This window comes from Lissotriton helveticus, chromosome 4_1 (assembly GCF_964261635.1).
Source record: "Lissotriton helveticus chromosome 4_1, aLisHel1.1, whole genome shotgun sequence".
NCBI lineage: Eukaryota > Metazoa > Chordata > Amphibia > Caudata > Salamandridae > Lissotriton > Lissotriton helveticus.
Window position 1 is genome coordinate 1,452,384,729 of NC_136063.1, and position 27,268 is coordinate 1,452,411,996.

The window sequence follows — 27,268 nt, forward strand, 5'->3', positions numbered from 1 at the left end:
ATTTTTAAGCTGATATTGACAACATATCAGAAGACAACGTTAACGTATGAACTTTAAGCTCCAATGCATTTCGGGCATGGGTGCCCTTGGTCACGGAGAGCTGAGGAGGAAGAAAACAAAAACGGGTGTGAGGGACTCGATGGTGTGGACGGGTGGGGGAATATACAAGTGCTATGGGTGCATGGGTTCGGTTGACTAAATAATAAAGTGCTCGATACTAATGTGAGGGTAAAGGGTATGTGAGATAAAAGTTACCGCCAGTGAAGATTAAGCCATGAAAAAGTTGAACACAAGTTACCGGTTACTTGATATAATACCGAACTCTTACTTCATAGTTACTGGTAGCGCGCAACGACGCTATCTGCCGGTGGTCCGCTCGCTGTCTCGATTGCTAGTGCAAACAACTGTTACTTATGTTAACTAAATGAAAAGTGATGATGGACTCATGCAAAGAGAATGCGTCGGCCATCTTGGAATGAATCGTGGACTAACGTGAAGTATGGCAAAAAACGGGTGCACATGGGGTTGGGAACAGGGTGCATGCGGAATGAATGTAGTACAAGGAAACAGTAAAACAGTTAAACAGTACATCATGGATAATTTAAAGGTAACAACTATATTCAGTGCGGTCATTAAGCCCATAAGGCTTCAATGTTTGTAGTAAATAAATCCATTCAAGTTCTCTCTTTAACAATGTTTTGGTGTTATCAATGCCTTCTTTCTTGGATATAATCTCCAAGACTATGAACTTCAATTGGGCAATGGAGTGGCGTGCTTCAGCGAAATGCATAGCGACATTGGATTTTTCCGTTCTCAATCTGATGTTTGACTTATGCTCATTAAGTCGAGTTTTTATTTTACGTTCGGTGTTGCCAACGTATAGTTTGCCACATGGGCATTTCAGTGCATAAATTAAGTTAGACGAGTCACAGGTGGCATCAACTTGAAGTTTGATGTTGTGTCCTTTCATGGGATGTTGGATTTTATTGCCTTTGATCACATTGTTGCAATGATTGCAATTCAAACAAGGTTGGGTGCCACGATGGTGTTTGGGTGTATCTGTGGGTCTAGCCAAAATCTCTTTAATGTTTCTGCTCCTGGTATGAGCAAATATGGGTGGTTTGTCGAAAATGCCCTGAAAATCAGGTTCATTCTGTAATATGGGCCAATGCTTCCATATGATCTTTTTGTACGCAGCACTTGCTGTGGAAAATTTGGAGACTAGCACCATACGTTGTTCTGTGCTCTTTTGAGTCTTGACCAGGCTGTCTGACCTGGTGATGTTGGCCACACGGGATTGTGCTTGTTGTAAAATATTGTCAGGGTAACCTCGTTCGCGGAACCTGTCCTGCATTTCACTAATGCGTTTGTCAACAATGCTGTCATCGGATACAATGCGCTTGACGCGCAACATTTGGGAAAAAGGAAGATGTTTCTTCAAGGAGCCTTGATGGAAACTGGCAAAGTGAAGAGAATTATTGCGATCGGTATTCTTCCTATGTAGATCCGTTGCTAATCCTTCAGGGGTGTTTTTAATGAGTACATCCAGAAAAACAATGTCAGTTTCACTGATTTGCCATGTTAGATTGATACGAGGATCTTTATCATTTACTTCCATGAGTAGATTATGAAGGGATTCCTTGGTGTCAGACCATAGAAAGAATAGGTCATCAATGTACCGCACGTACAATTTGATGTGGTTTTGGAAGCTTGAATTGGTGTATAGATGATGTCTTTCAAAGTTCTCCATGTAGACATTAGCATATGACGGGGCAGCACAGTTGCCCATCGCCATTCCGGAGAGTTGCAAAAACCACTGGTCATCAACTTTGAAGTAGCTATGATATAGAATAAATATCATTAATTCCATGAGGAACGTTTGCATGTGTGGGTCAATGTCACTATTGAGTAAGATCTGTTCAATGGCTTCAATTCCCCCTGCGTGGGGTATTGAAGTATATAGTGAGCTCACATCGGCTGTGCAAAAGACTAAAGGTTCGTTGTTCAAAGTTTGAATGCTAGATAATTTCACAAGAAAGTCTGTAGTGTCTTTGATGTAACTCACAGATTGGGTGACCAGAGGTTGCAAGTACTTATCTATGAATTTGCCAGTAGTTTCATGGATTGATCGTTTGGTGGACACAATGGGTCTGAATGGAGGGTCCATGAGATTTTTGTGTATTTTTGGACACATGTAGATAGTCGGACTTTTGGGGTGGTCGAGTATCAAGTACTTTTTAGTGCGTTCTTCTATCACACCAGTTTGGTGTGCTTTGTTGACGAGATCTTTCAACAGGTCTTGATATTCATTGGTGGGATTATAATCCAAAGCCATATAGGTGGTGGTGTCTTGAATATGTTCATGGAGTTTGCGCTTGTACATCTCACTGTCAAGTATTACCAAGGCTCCGCCTTTATCGGCTTTAGTGAGTTTAATCCTCGGGTTATTAGCAAGAGACTTGAGAGTGTCACGATCTTTATTGGTCAAGTTCTGTGTACTCCTAGGTACTTTAAAATTGATTTTAGCTAGATCTTTACGAACTAAAGTTTCAAACAGATCAATGCACTTGTGGCTGGTCGGTGCTTGATAAGTACTAGGGGGTCTTAAACCTTTGAGTTGGTCGTCCTTGATACTTGTTGAAGGTGGCAATATGTTATCAAAAAAATGTCGTAATCTCAACTTACGAGTAAACTTAAAGGTGCTAACTTCAAGTTCCAGAAGGTTGGTGGGTGTGGTCGGGATAAATGAGGTCCCTTTTTCAAGGAGGTTCATTTGATGACTGGAGATGTTTGTCTCAGAGATATTGATTACGAGACTGTTTTCTTTGGTTTTTGATCTTTTTTGGCAACGGTGCTCCTGGTCGCGGGTGGACTCTTTTCTCTGTCTTTTGGCCTTGCTCCGCCTGGGTCTTCGGGTGGGTCTGGGCCTACCTCTAAAAAAGAAGAGGAAGAGCTAGATGTAGTTTGTTCATGACTAATCCTGGATACGCTGGACTGGTCGCTGTTCGGTGGATGTCTAGCTGTTGGTGGTCGTCTAAATGGGCGGTTAGTTGAATCGGTATCAGATGAAGACGTATCCGTTTGAGTGTTAAACGGTCTATTGCGACGTCTTTGGGCATAGACATCGGCCCACGAGTAAACTTCATCTCCAACAGCTAGACATCCACCGAACAGCGACCAGTCCAGCGTATCCAGGATTAGTCATGAACAAACTACATCTAGCTCTTCCTCTTCTTTTTTAGAGGTAGGCCCAGACCCACCCGAAGACCCAGGCGGAGCAAGGCCAAAAGACAGAGAAAAGAGTCCACCCGCGACCAGGAGCACCGTTGCCAAAAAAGATCAAAAACCAAAGAAAACAGTCTCGTAATCAATATCTCTGAGACAAACATCTCCAGTCATCAAATGAACCTCCTTGAAAAAGGGACCTCATTTATCCCGACCACACCCACCAACCTTCTGGAACTTGAAGTTAGCACCTTTAAGTTTACTCGTAAGTTGAGATTACGACATTTTTTTGATAACATATTGCCACCTTCAACAAGTATCAAGGACGACCAACTCAAAGGTTTAAGACCCCCTAGTTCTTATCAAGCACCGACCAGCCACAAGTGCATTGATCTGTTTGAAACTTTAGTTCGTAAAGATCTAGCTAAAATCAATTTTAAAGTACCTAGGAGTACACAGAACTTGACCAATAAAGATCGTGACACTCTCAAGTCTCTTGCTAATAACCCGAGGATTAAACTCACTAAAGCCGATAAAGGCGGAGCCTTGGTAATACTTGACAGTGAGATGTACAAGCGCAAACTCCATGAACATATTCAAGACACCACCACCTATATGGCTTTGGATTATAATCCCACCAATGAATATCAAGACCTGTTGAAAGATCTCGTCAACAAAACACACCAAACTGGTGTGATAGAAGAACGCACTAAAAAGTACTTGATACTCGACCACCCCAAAAGTCCGACTATCTACATGTGTCCAAAAATACACAAAAATCTCATGGACCCTCCATTCAGACCCATTGTGTCCACCAAACGATCAATCCATGAAACTACTGGCAAATTCATAGATAAGTACTTGCAACCTCTGGTCACCCAATCTGTGAGTTACATCAAAGACACTACAGACTTTCTTGTGAAATTATCTAGCATTCAAACTTTGAACAACGAACCTTTAGTCTTTTGCACAGCCGATGTGAGCTCACTATATACTTCAATACCCCACGCAGGGGGAATTGAAGCCATTGAACAGATCTTACTCAATAGTGACATTGACCCACACATGCAAACGTTCCTCATGGAATTAATGATATTTATTCTATATCATAGCTACTTCAAAGTTGATGACCAGTGGTTTTTGCAACTCTCCGGAATGGCGATGGGCAACTGTGCTGCCCCGTCATATGCTAATGTCTACATGGAGAACTTTGAAAGACATCATCTATACACCAATTCAAGCTTCCAAAACCACATCAAATTGTACGTGCGGTACATTGATGACCTATTCTTTCTATGGTCTGACACCAAGGAATCCCTTCATAATCTACTCATGGAAGTAAATGATAAAGATCCTCGTATCAATCTAACATGGCAAATCAGTGAAACTGACATTGGTTTTCTGGATGTACTCATTAAAAACACCCCTGAAGGATTAGCAACGGATCTACATAGGAAGAATACCGATCGCAATAATTCTCTTCACTTTGCCAGTTTCCATCAAGGCTCCTTGAAGAAACATCTTCCTTTTTCCCAAATGTTGCGCGTCAAGCGCATTGTATCCGATGACAGCATTGTTGACAAACGCATTAGTGAAATGCAGGACAGGTTCCGCGAACGAGGTTACCCTGACAATATTTTACAACAAGCACAATCCCGTGTGGCCAACATCACCAGGTCAGACAGCCTGGTCAAGACTCAAAAGAGCACAGAACAACGTATGGTGCTAGTCTCCAAATTTTCCACAGCAAGTGCTGCGTACAAAAAGATCATATGGAAGCATTGGCCCATATTACAGAATGAACCTGATTTTCAGGGCATTTTCGACAAACCACCCATATTTGCTCATACCAGGAGCAGAAACATTAAAGAGATTTTGGCTAGACCCACAGATACACCCAAACACCATCGTGGCACCCAACCTTGTTTGAATTGCAATCATTGCAACAATGTGATCAAAGGCAATAAAATCCAACATCCCATGAAAGGACACAACATCAAACTTCAAGTTGATGCCACCTGTGACTCGTCTAACTTAATTTATGCACTGAAATGCCCATGTGGCAAACTATACGTTAACAAAACCGAACGTAAAATAAAAACTCGACTTAATGAGCATAAGTCAAACATCAGATTGAGAACGGAAAAATCCAATGTCGCTATGCATTTCGCTGAAGCACGCCACTCCATCGCCCAATTGAAGTTCATTGAAAAATCAAAAGCGGACTCCTGAGGCGGAAAGCCGGGAGTAGGAGCGACTATTTTTAAAACTGTTTGTGTCACTGATAAACTTGTATTTTAGCAAACCTTGTCACAGATTACTTGTGTTTTAAACAACTTACTGGATTTCATTGTTGTGGTCGCAGCGGAGCCAGCGTTGACGCCACTTGCATTTTCCCCCTCGCTCCCTCCCTGACACGAGCGGAGGCCACGCGCCCTCCCTGACACGAGCGGAGGCCACGCCCCCTTCAGGACACGCCCCCTACAATCACCCGCGCATATAAGGCGCCGGGTCAGGGCACCTTGCAAAAATCAAAAGCGGACTCCTGAGGCGGAAAGCCGGGAGTAGGAGCGACTATTTTTAAAACTGTTTGTGTCACTGATAAACTTGTATTTTAGCAAACCTTGTCACAGATTACTTGTGTTTTAAACAACTTACTGGATTTCATTGTTGTGGTCGCAGCGGAGCCAGCGCTGACGCCACTTGCATTTTCCCCCTCGCGCCCTCCCTGACACGAGCGGAGGCCACGCGCCCTCCCTGACACGAGCGGAGGCCACGCCCCCTTCAGGACACGCCCCCTACAATCACCCGCGCATATAAGGCGCCGGGTCAGGGCACCTTGCAAAAATCAAAAGCGGACTCCTGAGGCGGAAAGCCGGGAGTAGGAGCGACTATTTTTAAAACTGTTTGTGTCACTGATAAACTTGTATTTTAGCAAACCTTGTCACAGATTACTTGTGTTTTAAACAACTTACTGGATTTCATTGTTGTGGTCGCAGCGGAGCCAGCGCTGACGCCACTTGCATTTTCCCCCTCGCGCCCTCCCTGACACGAGCGGAGGCCACGCCCCCTTCAGGACACGCCCCCTATAATCCCAAAACAACATAAAATATGTGCAATCCTCGGTCGCGCAGCGGGCGAGCGCAGCGGGCGCGACGTTTGCGCGCCGAAGGAGCGCCAAAGGAGGGCCCGTCTGTGCCCGTCCGTGCCTCGGACGGGCCTAGGGCCAGCCATTCTGCTCGGCGATCCTTGGATATGGCCACTTCAGAGATACGCAGGTACTCACGCCACGACCTTTTAAGACTTGCTCTCCCCGCCTGTAGTGTGCCTTGTACACGTGCGGATTTGAACTGTGATATGTTCAAATGCCCCACCTGTGGTTTTCTCCCCCAACCCTCCCCCTCTCCCCGGTCAGTCACTAACGCCTCTGTTACTAACATTCGGGCGGGACTGATTAACGCTCGATCTGCGGTAAGACATGCCGCTGAGATCTTTGAACTACTGATGGATGGCCAGCTGGAGGTACTGTTCCTTACGGAGACATGGATGACCAGCACCTCAGCACCTAGTGTAGAACTTGCTGTCCCCAGAGGGTTTAAGATCGTTAGGGTGGATCGTCCTCAGGGCAGAGGGGGTGGATTAGCAGTTGTCTTTAAAGAAGAGTGGAGCTTTGCTTCTGAGCCTCCGATTGCGGATGTAGGGGGTGAGGTTCTCCACTTTTCTATCAAAACTTCTCCCCATTTTACCTTAGGAGGTTCTTTGATTTATAGACCCCCGGGTCCGGCTACCCACTTTCTGGACTCCTTGGAAGAATATTTGGTCCCGCGGGCCCTAGGCTTCCCTAAGTTTCTATTGGTCGGCGACCTAAACATTCACATGGATGTTCCTGACTCCCCTGAAGCCCACAGGCTTGGTGAAATCCTTGAGCTTGCTCAGCTCAAGCAATGGGTGACTGCCCCGACGCATACGGGTGGCCACCTGCTTGATCTGGTATGCTCCAATTTCCCCATCCAGTCTGTGGCGGTTGAAAAAACAACCTGGTCTGACCATGATCTGGTCAGATTCAAGTGGGAGACTATGGAGCTTAGACCCCCGCCATCTATCTGTCACTCCCAAAAAATCAATTTGCCTGCGTTTAGACAGGCTCTGGCTAAAACTCGCCCAAAAGCTAAGACGCTTCTGGTCGATGCGGTCGGCGAATTTAATGAGTGGGTACAGCAGGCGGCTTCCGCCGCCACTAAGCAGACCACGTTGGCCAGATCCAGACGCTCCCCATCCCAACCTTGGTTTTCCCCAGAATTGAGGGAACTGAAACTGGGGTGTAAAAAGCTTGAACGAGCGTGGAGATGTGCTTACAGCCCCGAGGCTAAATCCACTCTACGGCTTGCCCAAAAAGATTACTACGCAGCCATTAAGGTTGCTAAAGGGAACTACTATGCTGGGCGCATCGCCAGGGCAGATAACAATGGCAGAGAGATCTTTGCCATAGTTAAAAGCTTTGTGGCACCCATCGCTGAGGCTGTTTCCCACCCACCCTCGATGCAATGGTGCGAGGAGTTGTCCTCCTTTTTTATTACCAAAATAACGATGATCCAGCAAGACCTTTCAGCAGCTCTTCCTGCCGACTGCTCTGCAGCTGACCCTTGTCCCTCCTTATGTCCTAGTTCCGGACAGCAGTTTACGAACTTTGTGCGGATTGTAGAGGACGTTACTCTCCCTCTACTTCAGTCCTTGAAATCTGGTTCTCCAGCCGATCCGTGTCCGGCCCGGGTGCTTTCAGAAGTGGCAGAAATGGTCTGCTCTGAGATCACGCAGATAGTGAACCTCTCACTGGCTACGGGCGAGGTTCCTCTTGTTTGGAAACAGGCCAAGCTTCTGCCACTTCTGAAGAAACCAGGACTGGACTGGACGGCCCCAGGGAATTACCGACCTATCTCCCTCCTACCGGCACTCACGAAAATCTGTGAGAAGGTGGCATTCCAACAATTAGAGAGCTTTATTGAAACTTCCAACGCCCTCCACCCTGCTCAATCGGGCTTTAGGGCCGCATACAGCACCGAGACGGCCCTGTTGGAGATGAGCGAGTCCATTCGGGACTGTTTAGACGGAGGCGGCAGAGCGGTCCTAATCCTATTAGACCTCTCTGCCGCGTTCGATACCGTCCCCCATGAGCTTCTCCTTGGCCGGCTGGCCGACATAGGCATTGGGGGGGTTGTGCTAGACTGGCTGTCCTCCTTCCTTTCTGATAGGACTCAGCAGGTCTGGTTGCCTCCCCATGCCTCTGAGCCCAAACCTCTGCTTACAGGTGTCCCGCAGGGATCCACCCTTAGCCCCTTACTGTTCAACATCTACATCACCCCCCTGGTTTATCTAGCGGAACAGTTCGGGGCTAAGATCATAGGGTATGCAGATGATACCCAACTGCTGTTCACCTGGCCAGATGATAATCTGGACACATCTATAGTCCATCTATGTTTGTCCTCTGTATTTCGCTGGCTAACGAAGGCCCAGTTGAAGTGCAACGAGGACAAATCCGAAGTGCTTTTTTATGGTTCTTTTCCCCCCTCGTTTATGAGCACTCTTTGGCCTCCTGACATTCCCAGCCCGAAAGAGATGGGGAGACCTGCAAAAAATCTTGGCATTTGGTTCGCAGAGGACCTTAGATTCGAACACCACATAAAAAAACTTACTGGTTCCTGTTTTGCCACTTTAAAAATGCTCCGCAAATTCTTTCCCCTGCTCCCAAGAGATGCCAGGGAATCTGTTGCTCGGGCACTCATACTGGCCAGGTTGGACTATGCAAATGCATTGTTCAGTGGCATCCCCTGTTATCTAGTAAAACGACTGCAAATTATCCAGAACGCGGCTGTCCGTCTACTATTTAACATCCCCAGATGGAAGAGCGTGCGCGCTGAGATGCGCACTCTCCACTGGCTTCCTGTTGCACAGCGCATCTTGTTTAAATCTCTGGTACTGGCGTTTCGTGCTACCCACAATCAGGGTCCCCAGTATTTGAGAAAAAGATTTATCAGTTATGCCCCTGCACGCACCCTAAGATCCTCCACTCTGTTTAAACTGACCCTTCCCCGTTTTAAACGTGCCAGACTTGGCGGCCAGTCGATCTCTGTGGTTGTGGCTCGCGCCTGGAATGCTCTTCCTTTTCACCTGCGCTCCACACCTTCAGTAGCTGCCTTCAAAAAACATCTGAAAACACATCTATTTAATAGTGTAAACTAAGGTTCTTTCCTGTGCTCTGTTGTCTGCTTTTCTCTTTTTCCCGCGCCAGGATACTCTCCAGTAACGGAGCGCGCTATAAAATGGTTTATACTTATACTTATACTTATACTTATAGTCTTGGAGATTATATCCAAGAAAGAAGGCATTGATAACACCAAAACATTGTTAAAGAGAGAACTTGAATGGATTTATTTACTACAAACATTGAAGCCTTATGGGCTTAATGACCGCACTGAATATAGTTGTTACCTTTAAATTATCCATGATGTACTGTTTAACTGTTTTACTGTTTCCTTGTACTACATTCATTCCGCATGCACCCTGTTCCCAACCCCATGTGCACCCGTTTTTTGCCATACTTCACGTTAGTCCACGATTCATTCCAAGATGGCCGACGCATTCTCTTTGCATGAGTCCATCATCACTTTTCATTTAGTTAACATAAGTAACAGTTGTTTGCACTAGCAATCGAGACAGCGAGCGGACCACCGGCAGATAGCGTCGTTGCGCGCTACCAGTAACTATGAAGTAAGAGTTCGGTATTATATCAAGTAACCGGTAACTTGTGTTCAACTTTTTCGTGGCTTAATCTTCACTGGCGGTAACTTTTATCTCACATACCCTTTACCCTCACATTAGTATCGAGCACTTTATTATTTAGTCAACCGAACCCATGCACCCATAGCACTTGTATATTCCCCCACCCGTCCACACCATCGAGTCCCTCACACCCGTTTTTGTTTTCTTCCTCCTCAGCTCTCCGTGACCAAGGGCACCCATGCCCGAAATGCATTGGAGCTTAAAGTTCATACGTTAACGTTGTCTTCTGATATGTTGTCAATATCAGCTTAAAAATTCCAGAAGGAATGACATGAGAAAAATTGATTGAACTTCAATAAATGATATTCGCAATCGAACATTGAATCACATTTTTTGTGACCCATAACGGAGTGCCTCAAGTGGGGATGTACTTGCAGCGTTCTGCAAACACAACTTTATTGACATTCCCATCCTGCCGGCCACAGGAATTCCTGCACTACAAGGTAGGCCACAAGAACTCTCAGTTTACCTTGCTCCCTTTCGGCCTTACCAGTGCCCCTCGGGTGTTCACCAAGGTGATGGCAGTGGTTGCAGCTCATCTGCGCAGGTTATGGGTGTCAGTCTTCTCCTACCGCTACGACTCGCTGTTGAAGGTGTCCTCGTCGCAGGCAGTCGTCTCCCACCTTCAGACTAAGGCGAACCTGCATTAATTGGGGTTCTCTGTAAACGTGCCCAAGTCACACCTGACTCCTTCTCTGACGCTCCCTTTCACCTGAGCTGTTCTAGACACAGTGCAGGTTCGGGCTTATCCTCCCAAGCAGCAAGGATATTCAGGCTATGATTCCGATATTTCGGCCTCTATCCTGTATTTCGGTGAGACTGACTCTGAGGCTGTTGGGCCTCATGGCCTCCTGCATCCTGTTGGTGAGACACGCCAGATGGCATATGTGGGTCTGCAGTGGGACTTGAAGTTCCAATGGGCATAGCATTGGGGAAATCTCACTGATATGGTTCAGATCTCGGAAGGGACTACAAAGGATCTGCAGTGATGGTGAACAAGCCACCACGGGAGAGAGGCAGACCTCTCTCCCTTCCCGAACCAGATCTCACAGTTATGACAGATGGGTCACTTCTGGGACTGGGTGGCCATCTGGGAGAGGTGGAGATCAGGAGTCACTGATCTCCAGAGGAGACGGGGCTCCACATAAATTTATTGGAGCTCCAAGCTATTTGGTTGGCATTGAACGCATTTCTTCTGTCAAAGGGAAGATAGTGCAGGGGTTCACATACAACACCACCACCATGTGGTACTGCAACAAGCAGAGTGATGTGGGATTGTGGACCCTTTATTGAGAGGCGTTTCATCTCTGGACATGGCTGGAACAGGAGGGCATAACCCTGTTGGTGCAACACCTGGCACGTTCTCTGAACGCCAGGACGGAAGATCTCAGCCGTAGATGCCTAGCAGATTACAAGTGGCCTCTCCAGTCGAAGGTGCCGCTAGACCACTTTCAGCAGTGGGGAGAACCTTAGTTAGATTTGTTTGCTTCCAAAGACATCGCGCAGTGTCGGCAGTTCTGCTCACTGGAGGTTCCAAGGCGGCTATTGCTCGGCAACGCATTTCGTCACGAGTAGAGCTCAGGCCTGTTGTACGCCTTTCTGCCAATACCGCTCCTGCTCAGGCTTCTGAAAAAGATCCGGATCCGTCCGGGCCCAAGTCATTCTTCTGGCTCCAGACTGGGCAGGGACAGTCTGATATCCAGAGCTTCTGAAAATGAGTATTGATCTCATGATCAAGCTGCCCCTTCGGGAGGATCATCTGTCCCAGCAGCAGGGGAAGGTTCTCCACCCAAATCTGTCAACTCTGCGCCTCTCTGCTTGGAGATTGAGCAGCAACAGTTGATAGCTTTTGGCTTTCCTCCCGAAGTCTGTAACGTTATTCTGGCAGCCTGGCAGCCAGGCAGCCCTCCACTCCTCCACTGAGGCAGTAAATGCCTGCTGTTGGCAGAAATTTGTGTTATACTTTACAGAAAGATCCATTGACCCTCTTTCTGCTTCCCTTTCTACTGTCCTTTTATTCGTTCTAACCCTTGCCCAACAAGGCTCTGCTTTGGGAACTCTCAAGGGTTACCTTTCTGCTCTGTCTCATTTTTTTGCTTCTGCCAGACCAGCCATCTCTCTTCAAGTCTCCAATTGTAAATAGATTTCTGAAAGGGCTGGTTCACTTATTTCCACCCATGCCCTTTATTATGCCACAGTGGACCCTTAATTTGGTCCTTACCTATCTAATGTGCGCCCCTTTTGAACCTTTGCACAATTGTCCCATCTGGCTGTTGACCATCAAAACAGCCTTCTTGGTGGCGATCACATCTGCCCGGAGGGTGAGTGAGTTGCAGGCATTATCTTGCTTGCCTCCTTACTTTATGTCCTTTCTGGACAAGGTGGTGCTTCGTATCGGGGCATCATTTTTGCCAAAGGTTGTGACCCCTTTCCATCTGGTTCAATCCATCACTTTGACCACCGTCTTTGCTCTCCCGCATCCTTCAAAGGAAGAAGAGCGTCTTCACCGACTGGACCCAAAATGAACGTTGTCATTCTACCCTGACCACACAAAAGAGTTCCGGGTGGATGACCAACTCTTTGTGGGATGCATGGGAGCAAAGAAGGGAAGGGCAGTGCAGAAAAGGGCCATCTCTTGCTGGGTCATTCTCTCCATCAAAATCCGTTATGCCTTGGCAAAGAAGCAGCCCCCTTAGGGATTAAGAGCCCATTCTACCAGGGGAAAGGCTGTAAATACGGCCTTGGCTCAGGGTGTCCCAGTCTAAGGCCTCTGTCAGGCAGCGATGTGGGCTTCTTTGCACACGTTCGCAAAACATTACTGCCTTGATGGTCAGGTCCGCAAGGACTGTCATTTTGACCGTTCTGTCCTGCAAGACTTCTTAGTTTAGGATGTGAGCCTGCAACCCACTGCCAGGAGGGTATGGCTTGGGTATCTAATTCAAAGGTAAAGAACATGCAGCTAGAAGTCTCCATCAGATGAACAAGTCACTTACCTTCGATAACGCATTATCTGGTCGAGACTCTTTCTAGCTGCAGATTCCTTACAGCCCCACCCATGCCTCTCGCTTTGCGGACTGATATTATAGAACTAGGGTAGTTTCCCTCCTTTCAGGGCCCTACTTTGCACATGACTACATCAGTTACTTTGTGGCTCTGCGCTTCTGGCGTCGTAAAAAAACGAAAAGTACTGAAGCAAAACCCTTTGACAACAGCCGAGAAAAAAGCCTTGCAAACAGAGGCAGAGGGGTAGCTCTTACCGGATCGGTGCTTAACTGGCGTGGAAAGAAAGAAAAAAACTGATGTCCGCGCGCCTGGGTGGTGCCTATATAGGCAACGTGACGTCATAACCAAAGCTAACGATGCAGCAACATCACACGGAGCCAAATGGTGCAAACCAAAGTCGCGCGCAAGGAGTATTGCTCAGCATACATTTCCGGATCCAGCCGGACGCCTGGGAAGGGAATCTGCAACTAGATAGTCTTTACCGGATAATGTGTTACTTGTTCATTAATGCATCTGTTCGAGAGATCTGAGTTTTGCCTAGTCCCAGTTTTGACTCCTAAAGCAACACAGAGTGATAATGTGCCTCCTGAAAAGAACTGGGTGTAACATGCACATCAAATAATAGTTTTTAATGTAGATAGCTCAGCGGGTTACTGCAGTTGTCACGGGGTTCCTTTTGTTACTTGCTGTTGTTTTTCCCCAATATTTCATTATTCTAAGGTTGCTAAATAGCGTTCTTTTGCATAATGATAAATACTTAAATATAAAAATAACCCCAACCATGTTGTTATGTTTTAAATACTGAGTTTCGATATTTCTCCAGGCCAGGCACTCTTAACATATAATACCTACCAGTATGGATGACATCTGGTTCCTTCATTGTCTGAAGTAACATTTACTGTACATTGACTTGCACATTTAAGTCATAGTATGGAATCTATAGTGCAATGTGCAGCTACTGCACCACCTACAACCAGAGCAGCAGGTTCTAATCCTCAACGGTGTGGCAGAACAAGTAGAAATCGTCACTCCTATTTCTGGAAAAATTCCAATTTATTGCTCCATGAAAAGTTTGATGTGGTACTTTTCATGGAGCAATAAATTGGAATTTTTCCAGAAATAAGAGTGACAATTTCTACTTTTTCTGGCACATCGTTAAGCTGATTACTCACAATGGGGAAGGGGTCTCAGATTGCCAAGAACAAGTGAACCCCAATTTTTGGGGGGTTTATTAGGCTCTATTATCAAAGGTTTGCTGAGGATCGGGACCCATAACCCCATATCCCATGGCCAGGTTCTGATCCTTCAAGGATATTTAATGTGGTTAATTGTCCTGTGCAGGGTCTCTAAGGGTGGCACACTAGGTGCTACAGCCCTTTGAGGCCTTCCCTGATCACATTGCCCTTGGTACCCATGGTACCTCTTACAAGGGGCTTACCTGTGGCCAGAGATGTTCCAATTGGGGGTACAAAGGTACAGTTTTGGGAAAGAACACAGGCCCGAGAACCTGATTTGCAGGGACTCAGGGCACATCAAGTCAAAGTGCATAAAATGTCAGGCAAAAAGCGAGGGTTAACCATCCAAAATGTGGCACTTTCCTACATAACGCCAAGGCGTCTCCAGCCGACAAGGAGGCATACTCACCAAAGGACAGCACCAACTAGGACCTGGATATCGAAGACCTTCCAGCAGCTTATCAGGTCTTGGGTACAGACCTCCTCGATACAACTCGCAAGTCTCCACAAAAAGTCGCCCTGGAACACCAGCGGCAGACAATCTGGCCACCAGTGCCCTCGGGCCATGGTCCGCACTGACCATCGACTTCGTCAATACCCAGCTGTGGCTAGGCGATGAAAAGTCACTCCCAAGTCTGCTGACTCTGCACTGACTGCGACCGGCTTGGCACTAACTGTGACCAGCTCGGCACTGAGTGCGACGGGCTCGGCACTGAGTGCGACGGGCTCGGCACTGAGTGCGACGGGCTCGGCACTGAGTGCGACGGGCTCGGCACTGACAGCGACCGGCTCGGCACTGACAGCGACCGGCTCGGCACTGACGGTGACCGGCTCGGCACTGACAGCGACCGGCTCGGCACTGACGGTGACCGGCTCGGCACTGACAGCGACCGGCTCGGCACTGACAGCGACCGGCTCGGCACTGACAGCGAAAGCGACCGGCTCGGCACTGACAGCGAAAGCGACCGGCTCGGCACTGACAGCGAAAGCGACCAGCTCGGCACTGACAGCGAAAGCGACCGGCTCGGCACTGACCGCGAAAGCGACCGGCTCGGCACTGACAGCGAAAGCGACCGGCTCGGCACTGACAGCGAAAGCGACCGGCTCGGCACTGACAGCGAAAGCCACCGGCTCGGCACTGACAGCGAAAGCAACCGGCTCGGCACGGACAGCCCTGGCACGGCACTGACAGCCCTGGCACGGCACTGACAGCCCTGGCACGGCGCGGACAGCCCTGGCTCGACGCTGACTGCCCTGGCTCGACACTGACCGCCCTGGCTCGACACTGACCGCCCTGGCTCGACACTGACCGCCCTGGCTCGACACTGACCGCCCTGGCTCGACACTGACCGCCCTGGCTCGACACTGACCGCCGTGGCTCGACACTGACCGCCCTGGCTCGACACTGACCGCCCTGGCTCGACACTGACCGCCCTGGCTCGACACTGACCGCCCTGGTTAGACACTGACCACGGCTGGCTCGGCACTGACCGCGACTGGCTCAGCACTGACCGCGACTGGCTCGGCACTGACCGCGACTGGCTCGGCACTGACCGCGACTGGCTCGGCACTGACTGCGACTGGCTCGGCACTGACTGCGACTGGCTCGGCACTGACTGCGACTGGCTCGGCACTGACTGCAACTAGCTCAGCACAGATTGCCACTGGCTCGGTGCACCAACTGCGACCGGCTTGGCATAGAATAAACAGTTGGAGCGGAAACCCTCTGCACTGAAACCATCAGCTTCAAGAACATAATCGGTCCCGAAACCTTTGGCGTCAAAGCAGAATATCACCACGGTCTGCGACAAAATGGTTGAGCCACTCCTCCATCAGCTCCAAGATAAGATTGATATCCGACAGTCATTTGGCAATCCATCCTCAGAAGGGCCGTATCATCGCCCACCCACTTGGAACTGCCTTACAGCCACCAAATAGGTAGCTTTCTTTCCATGAGGCCCTGGATATAGCCCCAGCTCCTAAACAAAGGAAAAGGGCGGACAAGGCCACCAGTCCACTACCTGTTCCAAATTCACAAACACAGGACACACCGGACTCCTATTCCCTGCACTCCTCTCACGGAGACTCTATTTCGTACACTCCACAGGTGTCACCATTTCCATACCTGGGGACATAGAGGGCAGAGACCCTACTCCCATTTCCCCACAGCCAGAACCTGGGACACTTATGACGCTGAGCCCCCAGCAGACACCAACCCTCATCTTTACCAAGCTCAACCTTCCCACCAGATGGCTCCTCCACATATCCGGAACTCCTCGCCAGAGCAGCAGCCTACCATAAAGTTCTCCTCTGTGCAGCTCAAATGAAAGAAGATTTCCTATTTCAAACCATCTCCTCCACACAACGTACTACACAATACCTCTCTTTGCTAAAAGATATGTTATGTCACACAGGCAACATTTCCCACGACCCCGTTTGTGCTTGGATAATTACTCCAAGTTGATAAAAAGTATCAGGCGTGCTCCTCAGATACTCCTTGTATTCGAGGTCAGCTTCCTCCAGACTGTCTTGTGGTTCACAAGGCGTGGAAGTGGGCCAACTCCCAAACAACCAGAGATACCCAATAAGAAAATAAAAGACTAAACACTGCTCAGAAAACAGTAGCATTACAATCCGCCTACCACTAAGGTATTGCCAATAATATAGGCCTTGTGGGCAAAAACGACAGAGCCACTTTCGATGAAATGGAGGAACTCCTTCAGTACCTCCCTGAGGAAAACAACAAAAGATGTCAGGAGATGGTTTCTGAAGGGAAATTAATATCCAACACGACAATACGATGTGCCTCTGACGCTACCGACGCTGCTATTCAGGATGTCAACTCATACCTCCTTCTCAGACAGCATGCATGGCTTCATATATCAGGGTTCAAACCAGAGGTACAGCAGAACTTGGTGGCCCTTCCATTTGAAGGGCATCATCTTTTCGGGCCTCAGGTAGGCCAAATCCTTGACAAGATGAAAAAGATACTGAAACAGCTAAGTCAATTGACGCACTTCCGAAGCCCACTTTTAGAGGTTACTTTCACCGCACTCCCTTCTATGGAGGCTTGAAACAAATCTCTCCTGATGCCCTCTCTGTGTATATTCAACCACATGCCATGTCACTGTCAGGTAGAGGTTTCTCCAGAGTCGCTCATAGGGTTAAAAGCTCCAGAAGTTGAGGTAAATGTCCCTCACCAAAAGCAACCTCTGCCACAGCCACCAAACCTTGCCACCACCCCCCTTCTGCCCCACGATCACGTAAAACCTGTTGGGTTGTTTGTTATGGTATTTCACCACATGCTGAATATCACACCTGACCAATGGGTACTGGACATCATACAGCATGATTTCTGTCTGGAGCTAACTTCCACACCTCCTACCATACCACCCCACAAACAAAGACTTGCACCAGAGCACATAAAAAGTGCTCAAAGAAGAGCCATCGACCCAGTACCACCTCAACACCAAGGCTCACAGGTGTACTCCCTGTACTTCCTAATTCTCAAAAAGGATGGTTCTCTCAGGCTCATTCTAAACCTAAGACCCTTCTACAAGTACATTCTATAACAGAATATTTTCATATGGTCTCCCTTCAGGATTTCATAATTCTTCTACAGCAGGGTGACTTTATGACCGCTCTCAACCTGAAAGACGCGTACTTCACATATCAGTACACTCAGCGCATCAGTAGCAAACACCATCAGTTCAAGGTACCCCTATTCGGGTTCACTAGAGCTCCCCAAATGTTCACAAAGGGCCTCACAGTGGCAGCCGCATACCTGCATCTACAAGGCATGCATGTCTTCCCTTAACTGGACGACTGGTTATCAAAAGTGCCACCTGCCAAACTTGCCACTAATGCACTCAGACCACTATACATCTTCTACCCAAATTAGGGTTCACCATCAATGTCACAAAATCCCACCTCCAACCCTGGCAAATTTACCCTTACTTAGGAGCACTCCTCAACTTGGAAAGTGGGTTAGCTGACCCCAACCCTACACGAATACCGTCTTTTCAGAAACTTCTTCCGCTGTTTTAACCAGACCACCAGGTCACAGCCAGGACAGTAATGCTGCTCCTAGGTATTATTGCTTACTGTATTACAATAGTGCCCCAAGTAAGACTACACATACGTCCATTGCAGAAATGCCTTGTGCAGCAATTGTCTCCAGCAGAGGGTCATTGGAATGATAGTGATATTGGTCATCTGCCGTGCTTATCACTCTCTGCACTGGTGTAATACCAGAAGCCTGTTGCAGGGGCAGCCTTTTTGCGACCCAGTTCCGCAGGAGACCATCACAACAAATGCCTCCCTCTCAGGGTGGGATGCACATTTGCAAAATCTAACTGTCAAAGGCCACTAGGAACCAAATACCAGGGCCTTCACATCAATTACTTAGAACCCCTAGGCAATCACCTTGCATTGACGGCTTTCCTTCACCATCTGGGGGGCAAAGTCGCCCTTGTCCGGACACCCACTACCACAGCCATGTTTTATCTTCACCTCGCCCAGCACATCTGGCGATGGGCTCTCCATCAAAAAATCCACCTAGTAGCAGAGTACCTTCAGGAGGGTGGTCAACCACTTTTCCAACCTCCTCAGCAGGACGTGGCAAAACATCCACAAGTGGGAACTTTACCCACAAGTACTTCCAGTGATTTGGTTTTCCCCAGGTAGTGCTGTTCACAACCGCAGAAAACGCAAAATGCCCAAACTTCCCATCCAGGCTACAGCATATGTCCCTCACTCTCTTTCTGCTGGGCCCGCAAACTGTGGTTCACAACAATTCTTGACATCTCTGTGGTTCCGCATGCGAGGCTTCTGATAACACACCAGACCTTCTAATGCAGAGCCATGGAGAAATACGACACCCAGATCCCATACCCCTCAATCTTGCTATTTGGCTCCAGAAGTCTTAGAATTTGGATATCTTAAATGACCTCTCGAATGCATGGCCATCCTGAAAGAAGCTTGCATACTCGCTACCTGAACATGCAATGAGGCCAAATGGAAACAATTTGCCCTTTATTGTCCCTCAAAACATATTAATCCATTCACAGCTAGGGTACAAGACATTATCTGCTACCTGTTGAATCTACAAACTTGCAGACCCGCAATCACTTCCATTCTGCTCCAATCTGCTCACAGCTAGGGTACAAGACATTGTCTGCTACCTGTTGCATCTACAAACTTGCGGACTGGCATTCACTTCTATTCTGCTCCATCAGGCCACGGAGGCCGCTTACCTAAAGAGTAGGGAACGTATCTCTCTTTTCAGAATTTTATTTATCTAAGCATTCCTGAAAGCCCTCAAGAGAGTAATCCCTCCTTGGACTCCACCGGTTCCATCATTGAACCTCAATATCGCCCTCGTCAGACTCATGGGTCCCCCTCTTGAGCTTCTCCAATCTTGCCCACTTCAGTTCTGATCCTGGAAGGTGGTTTTTCTGTTCGCGATCACTTCCCTTTGGCATGTCAGTGAGCTCCAGGCACTAACCGTAGAATAATCTTTGTTTCAAGTACTTGAGGACAGAGTTATACTCCTCACCAATCTAAATTTCTCCCTAGATGGTTTTTCAGTTCCACCCAACCCTGTTCTTTTCCCTCAACCAGAGTCTGTAGCAGAAAAGGCTCTTCACTCTCTAGATGTCAAACAAGCCCTCATGTATTGTACAGATAGAACATCTATGGCCGTAGCAGTCACCTTTCTATCTCACTTCCCTTTATAGCATTGATATCTCTCAATACATCTCATTACCTCTCATTCCATCCTTGCCCACTTTATAGAGGAAAACAGTCTATCAATGGAGTCAATGCCCGTGTGCATTACCAGCAAGAGGAGTCACCTAACCTTGTGATTCCAAAGACATCTCTGAAAAACAACAACTTCCTGTATCCCACTGGATAGGGAATAGCACAACCCCGGAACAAACACCACACACAAGGGCACAAAACGAATTAACACCGAATCTAGTTCTGGAGCCTAGTCTAGTGGACTTAAATGAGACTCACACCAATACAACATTCACTCTGAGGCATTCGCCCCCTTCCCAGATGGTTACCTTGGAGACTAGCGGTGCCAACACTACCGTTAAAGGTCCATCTACCACTAAATTACATCCCATGACTTTGATTTCATGGAATGTCGCTGGATTGGCCAGTAAAATTGATTGTTCTGAGTGGGTTTATTTTATCAATACAAAAAATATACTACTCTTCCAGGAGACTTGGGCCCGTGAGGAACTCCCATTTCAGGGATATGCAGTATTCTCTAAACCCGCTAAGTGGGGGGGAAGGGGCAGGCCATCTGGAGGACTGGCAACTTGTGTAGCATCGGACCTAGGTTGCCAGGCTAGTTGCCTGGAGACAGACTCCGATGATATTCTAGCCGTCCTATTAGAGTGGCCAAATTCCATGAAACTGGTCGTTGCAAATGTATATTCAAGACCGGTACCCATGTCAAGAGAATCCAACACTATAGAGGAACTCTCTGCGTTCCTAAATGGCATCCCATGGGAACTTCACTGCCTGGTGGGAGGTGATCTAAACTCCCAGTATGAACCACTATCAGGCCTACGAGATGGCCCCTCCCTCGAGGAAGATTCATGTTGGCTTGTCCCGGCGACGGTGGCGCCACCTCCCAGAGCCTGGTCTCCCCTTGCCCTGCAGATAACTGCCCTTACCCTAAATCAGGGTCTAAGGGCCTGTAATGGGCGTTGCAAATCAGACTCGCCAAGTATCTGCACCTATAACAAATCTGGTAGCGAATCGAGACTGGACTATATCCGTGTCAAACTATCAATGTGGCCACAAATAGTTGACTTTAAAGTTATTGAGAGATGGGATAGTGACCACAGCGCCCTGGAACTTTCTTATGCCTTACCGGGGAACGAAGATATACTGCTTGGTCCAAACAAAGACAAGTCAGGCCTTCTACTAGAAAACAACCGGAGAAAAGTCAGGTGGGAGAAACTGGCTACTAGCGTTGAGAAGTTACCAAAACTATATGCAAGAATTACCCCGCTTTTAGAGAGGGCTTTCCAGATAGGGATGAATGTTGGAGAAGGGGCAAATAGAGAAAAGTTGGCCCAGACCCATGCAGAACTAATCAGTTCTCTGGAGCTGGATCTATTTTCAAAAGCAGGGGCAAAAAAAGGACCAACAGCTAAGAGGACCTGGTATAACGCCACCTGCAGGGATTCAAAAACCAAATTGCTACTTGCAATCAAGGGGCGCAAAAGCAGGGATGAAATTCAATCCATGAGAAGGTCCTATAGGAAGCTCTTGGTGAATGCAAGGGCTGAGTGGGATCAACAATATTGAGAAAACCTCTCAATGTCACTTGCCATCAAAGACTCGTGTAAATTCTGGCGAATAGTGTCCAATGGAACAGAGGACTTATCCTCAGCCATAGAGCCTAACATAGCTCCTAGCCTATGGCAGAGTCACTTTCAGTCATTGTATTCATTGGAGGAAGGGTCTCCGAACGTAACAAACAGTATGATAGTGCCAGATCCAATTGGAGACCCCATCACTGAAAAAGAGGTGAGGGTGGCTATAGCTGGGTTGTCTGCAGGGAAAGCCCCTGGCCTTGATGGGGTACCCGGGGACCTATTTAAGCAGGAACCAGGGATATGGGCCCCTTACCTCACGTTGATATTTAACGCTGTCCTGGGGGGGAATGGAGGTGCCGGATACTTGGCTGGGAGCAGAAGTGGTTCCTATTTTCAAAAAGGGTTCCCCACTGCTCCCAGCCAACTATCGTCCGATCAGTCTCATTGATATATCCCAAAAGCTTTTTGGAAGACTGATCCTGGACCGGCTACAGAATTGGATAGAGGAGACGAGTATCCTGACTCCCTACCAGGCGGGTTTTAGACAGGGGGTGTCTACAATAGATCAAATTTTTAGACTGAACCTTTTATATTGGAGGACAGCACTAATTGAGGGCGGCACCTTGTATACTGTTTTTGTAGACCTGCGTGCCGCCTTCGATTTGGTACCTAGAGTAAAACTGTGGAAAGTTTTGGAGGAGATGAACGTCCCGGGAGACATCTTGGCAATCCTGATGAGATTACACCATAACAACTATGCCCGCGTTAGGTGTGGCAGAGGTGGCAATCTAACCGAAAGGTTCCCCGTTCGCAGAGGGGTAAGACAGGGTTGTGTGCTTGCACCGACCCTGTTTTGCCTCTTTGTGAACGGGGTAATTGCTCACCTGACCAGGATTCCCAACACTGATGCCCCAAAACTGACTGGCAGCAGGGTGCCCGCAATTATGTTTGCTGATGACACCCTGCTGCTGTCCAAATCCCCAATGGGCATACAACGTGTCTTGGACGGGTTTATGCAGTTCTGCTCAGAGCGGGGACTCGAAATTAACCCACAGAAAACGAAATGCATGATTCTCAATCCTAAGCCCCATAACCGCCCACCGCCCAAGTTGGGAACAGTTCAACTGGAACGGGTACACACAATTGAATATCTGGGGGTCTCTCTCAATGAAAACTTAACGTGGTCGGCCCACCAGTCAAAAGTAAACTTCAAACTGGCACAGTTGGTGGGTGGTACTATGAGACTAGTGAACAAATCTCCCTACCGGCCACTTACCCCCATTATTCACATTTATAAAGCACAGGGGGTGTTACGTACGGGGGCGAGCTGTGGGGCCATATTCCATCATCTAAACTATTAACTATTGAGAACAAATTTCTGAGACAGATTGTTGCCCTTCCCCAGAGTACTCCATTACTCCCTCTCAGGCTGGATATGGGCCTTCGGCCAATAACGGAGGAGCTGGGGCTCAAACCCTTAGCATTCTGGCGGCGTCTATTGAGCAGTCCAGACCTTTCAAAATACAGAGCTGAGTTGCAGGAATTTTTACAGTTCCCCAACGCCATAAGAACACCCTGGCTGACTTACATCAAGAGAACTTTTGAGGCAATTGGACTCCCTGAACTATGGCTGGACCCAGCAAATACTAGTACTAAGATCCCTAAAAGGGTACTCGCGAGAGCTTATTACGAACACATGCTCTTCAGAGCGGCTGTAGGTACCCGTGATGGATCATTATCCAACCAGTTCATAAAAATTAAAGATTCTTATCAACTAGAAAGTGTCCTAGATGCCATGACTCCGGCATTAACCAGAAAACTATTCCTCCAATGGAGATATGGAACTCTCCCTCTGGCTTCATTCACAGCATCATGGTCTTGTCGCTCCTCTTCAGAAATTTGCCCGGCATGTGCCCACCCAAAGGAAAACTATGTTCATGTGGTTTTCTTTTGCCGGGCCTATGAGAGGAGCAGGAATTACTGGCTAGTCCCCCTGCTCAGAAACTTGGGGTTCAGAACTTTTTTACCCGCGTACAGATTCTTAAAGACAGATCTAGCTCCCACTATAGTTTTTGCACTATCCACATTTTTAACTTCAATGTGGTACGCCCGATCCCGTTGTATAAAGAGACTTGGAGACTCGGGACAGATTTGAATCATCTGCACATCTTTTTTCTGTATTCTTTTTAACAAACTTTTGATCACTAATGTTGTTTAATGCGTTTTAAATTTTTTATATATGATGCAATGTATATCTTTTATGATCATGTGATCGAAATAAAGATTTTTCGAATCGAACAACTTACACACACCCAGCCCAACACTAGCTGACAGGAGGATGCACAGCATGTGAATCTACAGCACCACGTGCTACGAACAGATCTCTACTGGGGAAGTAACAGTTTCCGTTTGAAGCTTGGCATTTTTGGTAAAGACTCTATAGTTGGTGCTGTGCAAGCAAACACACTGCAACCATGCCATAAAGACTAGGGTTCAGTCATTCTCTATGATGGTAACCAAAGTAGGACTTTTTCAATTACTTGCTTTTTTCAGGTCCTTTTTCCAATCAGAAAATAATTATTCCAGTACATTATATAATGACTGAAATGGCATCTTCAGGTTTTTGGGGGGGGGTTCTTGTGGTCCTCCATGTGAATTATTAGTGCACTGCTCTGCCAACCACCACAAGATTTCATAATTATATCTAAACAAGGTAGGTGCAATGATTTTTATCACTCTAGGTGAGTAACACACTACTGCTCAGTGGCACATTGGCAACGTTTGCTAGGAATAGGGACAGGGTGACAGATACATTGTTTTGTCCTTCCCTAAAAACAGCCCTGCATGCATAATACTTAGTTACATGACTTAAAAGTAAATGTCATTGGTGGTGCCCTTCTACAAATCACACATGAGTTTTTGGGGAAGGTTCATTATTGTCAGCTAGCATTTAAATAGTCATGAAATAAGGTGTACACAGATAGTATTACACAAATATGCACCAGATGCATTTCCTGCCCCTGGACATTTTGTGAGGTTTGTCAGTGGCACGGTCAACCAGTGACAGTTCTACCTTTGCAAAGAAGAATAAAGTGTTTGTGTAAAGCATAGATTTTTGGATCTGTAGCACCGTTTTTTTTAGCTGGTGGTTGTTCTGAGAGGAGTTGAGATATATTTATTGAGTAGATGCACTAAAGAGAGCTATTTATTTATTTATTTATTTATTTAAAACATTTGTAAAGCGCGAACGAAGGCCCGAGGGCATCTCGGCGCTAGAGAACTGCTGTGTTTAACCCAGGGAGGCAAGAAGTGCGAAGGTCAAAAGGGATCAGAGGTTAAAAAGCCAAGTTTTAAGGTTTTTTCGAAAGGACCAGAGGGAAGTGCTGGTCTTAATTGAATATGGGAGTGTGTTCCACAATTTCGGTGCAGCTACTAGGAACCGCCTGTCACCCCAATTAACAGTTTTGGTTCGGGGGACCGCCAGATCAGATGAATTGGAGGAGCGCAGTGTTCTAGAAGGGCAGTAGGGAATCAAATTTTGAGTAAAGAACACTGGTCCGGCATTGTGTAAGGCCTTGTATGTCAAACACAGTGCCTTGAACTTTATCCTCTTTTTCACTGGGAGCCAGTGAAGGCGCTTTAGAGTTGGTGAGACCGAATGGTATTTAGGGATTTGCCCTAGGAGCCTTGCAGCGGCATTCTGGATAGCCTGCATTTTAGCTAGCACTCTCTCCTGGGCACCAAGAAACAGGGCGTTACAATAATCCAGGGTAGAGAGAACCAGGGCGCTTACCAATGTTTTGGCATGATGTTCAGGTAAAAAGGGCAGAATTTTTTTTATAAGCCGGAGTTTGTAGAAGGCAGAGGAAGAGATCTGGTTGGCATGAGGCAGGAAGTTCAAACGATTGTCGAACAGTACACCCAGGTTCCTAACCTTGTCAACCGGGTCTGGAGGCTGGCCCATAGACGACGGCCACCATAAGGAGGACCAGTCTGGGGAGAGATTGCCGAAAATTACAACCTCTGATTTTTCAGAGTTCAATTTCAGGCAATTATGGGCCATCCAGCTGCCTATTGCCTGCATGTTGGTAAATTCTTTTGTTGTTAAGCTTTAGGGAAGAAATATAGTATCTCACTTGAAAGTATATATACAAAAGACTCCTGCTATTGATGTTTATTTAAATGAGGTACAATCTCCTAACCACAATTTACAAAATGAACAATATAAAGTCACAGTTATGGAAGTCATACTTTGGAGGTTAACTTTCTACAATGATGAAGATCTTGAGATTGGAACTGGTGATGACCGCAGTGAGTTGTGATGCCTTTTCCCAGGTGGCCCTCTATTTTTACTGCCTTTCGATGCCTCCTCCATTTGTTATGAAAAGTGTTTTCTGGAGTGACATTTTTTATTATATATAGCAAAAATATGAGTTTCCTTTTCTGTTAAAGTCTGAGGTATCTGTAAGGTCGATATCTTAAATCAACCTATCCCATCCTGTAAGAAACTATGGTTAAACAAATGTTGATAATGAGCTTGTCCACTGCTTCAATATTAGAAGATTACATTTTAAATTTACCTTTGTCAGAATGAGAGAACCCCAGATTTACTTAAAAGCAAATCCAACACAGAAATCAGATGATTTTATTGGACTCTTAAATCTGTGATTTGAGTCATAAAAAACGTTTGGCTTTCTAGTAAAAATGGTAAAAAAAACATCTGGGTTGCCAATATCGTTGTTCTAAAGTTCTGGGTTTTATACATGTTCTTCTTTTCAGCCCCGGGTTACAATTGCATGAAAATGTATCTTTAAAACCTAGTTTTAAAAGACATAACGCACAAACCTTTCCTGGCACTTTGCGTCTCCTGTAGTCTCTAAAATCATTGAATGTTGGCCACCGAATTGTATACATTGTTTAAATCGTTTCTTATATTAATCTATAATATGTTCATTATTAATTTTAAGAATGTAATGAAAGCTTGCTATGGAAATATTTTAATTAATAAATTGAAATTTTATATTCTGAGACATTCAGCATTATTTGTATATTATGTTACAAACGTTCATTTGTGTTAAGTGTACACAAATAGCATTATTACTTCTCTATTACATTTTTATTTTTCTGAAAGTAGAAATTCTGCTAAGTCTTAATTGTTAAAATAAACCGGTATTTGCCATTTATAGATTAATACAGTTGAAAGTCCATTACAGCTTCTGATTTTCACTTATGAACAGTAAGATATTTTGATACGTTTGTGTTTTCTAACTGTAAGCAGGAAATAAATGTGCATATAATTTTATCCTAAACTATTATATTTCCTCCCATTTTCTAGGCCAGGCTTGAAATTTGTGCTTTGAGAGATGCGGTGGCTGTATATCTGACAGATGAGAGCAGGTAAAATTGGTTCTATGATTAATAATATTAATAATCCACATTTGTAAAGCGCACAATCACCCTTAAGGGTCTCTAGGCGCTAAGGGCCGTCGGGAAGATTAAGCAAGCTATTGCCCAGAGTCACATGGTGCTGGGCTAATCTGCTGCCGGTGCCGGGGATCGAACCGTGATCCCCAGATTCCGGAGTCAGTCGCCCAGGCCGCGGCGCCACACCTCTTCCAACCTGTT

The 27,268-nt window shown here is 46.7% G+C and overlaps 1 protein-coding gene across 3 annotated transcripts in view; it reads left to right on the plus strand.

Moving 5' to 3' along the window:
• Positions 1–27,268, plus strand: part of EXOC2 (exocyst complex component 2) — a 948,514-nt gene that overhangs the window by 865,432 nt on the left and 55,814 nt on the right. For all 3 annotated transcript variants that reach the window (XM_078688027.1, XM_078688028.1, XM_078688025.1), the window contains one exon: positions 26,979–27,040. In XM_078688027.1, the coding sequence (XP_078544153.1) occupies positions 26,979–27,040 (62 nt within the window). The remainder of the gene's footprint in view (positions 1–26,978; positions 27,041–27,268) is intronic.